Source organism: Condylura cristata, unplaced genomic scaffold, assembly GCF_000260355.1.
Source record: "Condylura cristata isolate star-nosed mole 26May11 unplaced genomic scaffold, ConCri1.0 scaffold00087, whole genome shotgun sequence".
NCBI classification, from domain to species: Eukaryota; Metazoa; Chordata; class Mammalia; order Eulipotyphla; family Talpidae; genus Condylura; species Condylura cristata.
In genome coordinates, this window is record NW_004567188.1 from 2,533 (window position 1) to 3,418 (window position 886).

Below are 886 nucleotides of genomic sequence, written 5' to 3' on the forward strand. Positions count from 1 at the left end.
GGTCTCGGGCTGCCACGGCCGCGGCCTGGGCCCTGATGCCCAGCCGGAGTGAGCCCAGCCGAGCGTCTCGGCAGACCCGCCTGCCCTGCTCCCCGTCTCTGGGGCGCCCCACTCCCGCGGGCTACATGTAAGCGCATCTCTAACGCGGCCAGTCTCCCCTCGCCCCCAAGGCGCCAGGCCAGGGCCACCGCAGCTCCGGGGGCCGAGCCACGCAGCCTGACGAGGACGCGGGAGCCGACGGTGACGCTCCCCGAGGCGGCGGGCGCTGCGGGACGCGCCCGGCAGGCCGCAGCGGGCGGCAGGGCCACCCAGAGCCTCCCGCCGGCCGCCCCGGCCACAGCCGCTCCGGATTTTCCTCTTGTTGCTGCTGTTACAGGCGGAAAACATCTTCCAAGGGGCCGCAAGAAAGCTGCTGCCTTCCTCGCAGAGTTCCTGCAGCCCGGGCCCCCGGGGCACGCTTGGGGCACTCACCCCAGCCCAGAATCCCCAGGCCGTTGGCCATGGTGATGTGGGAGTCGGTGCCCAGGACGCTGTCCGGGAAGAGGAGGTCCTTTTCTTCGAAGACCACTCTGGACAGAAACTCCAGGTTCACCTGGTGCGCCATCCCGGCGCCGGGAGGGACGACGGCCACACCCTTGAAGGCCCGGGAGCTCCACTGCGGGGGTCAAGAGACCCAGAGTTGGCAGGTCCTGCGCCAGGCCCGTCCGTCGCCCCCCCAGGGCTGCCCGCAGGCACACCCCTCTGCCCCAGGGCCCTGCGGGCGGGGAAGGTGCCCTCCGCCCCCTCCCGCGGCACTGCATGCCCCACCCGAGCGCCAGCAAGGGTCTGACGAGTCGTCGCCCGAGGCAGGACCTGCCCCTGCCAGCCCACCGGCGGCACCACGGCT

The 886-nt window shown here is 72.7% G+C and overlaps 1 protein-coding gene across 1 annotated transcript in view; it reads right to left on the bottom strand.

The window, feature by feature from the left end:
* Window positions 1–886, bottom strand: part of IREB2 (iron-responsive element binding protein 2) — a 10,529-nt gene that overhangs the window by 2,381 nt on the left and 7,262 nt on the right. Inside the window, exon 4 of the mRNA XM_012734879.1 lies at window positions 472–655. Within this exon, the coding sequence (XP_012590333.1) occupies window positions 472–655 (184 nt within the window). The remainder of the gene's footprint in view (window positions 1–471; window positions 656–886) is intronic.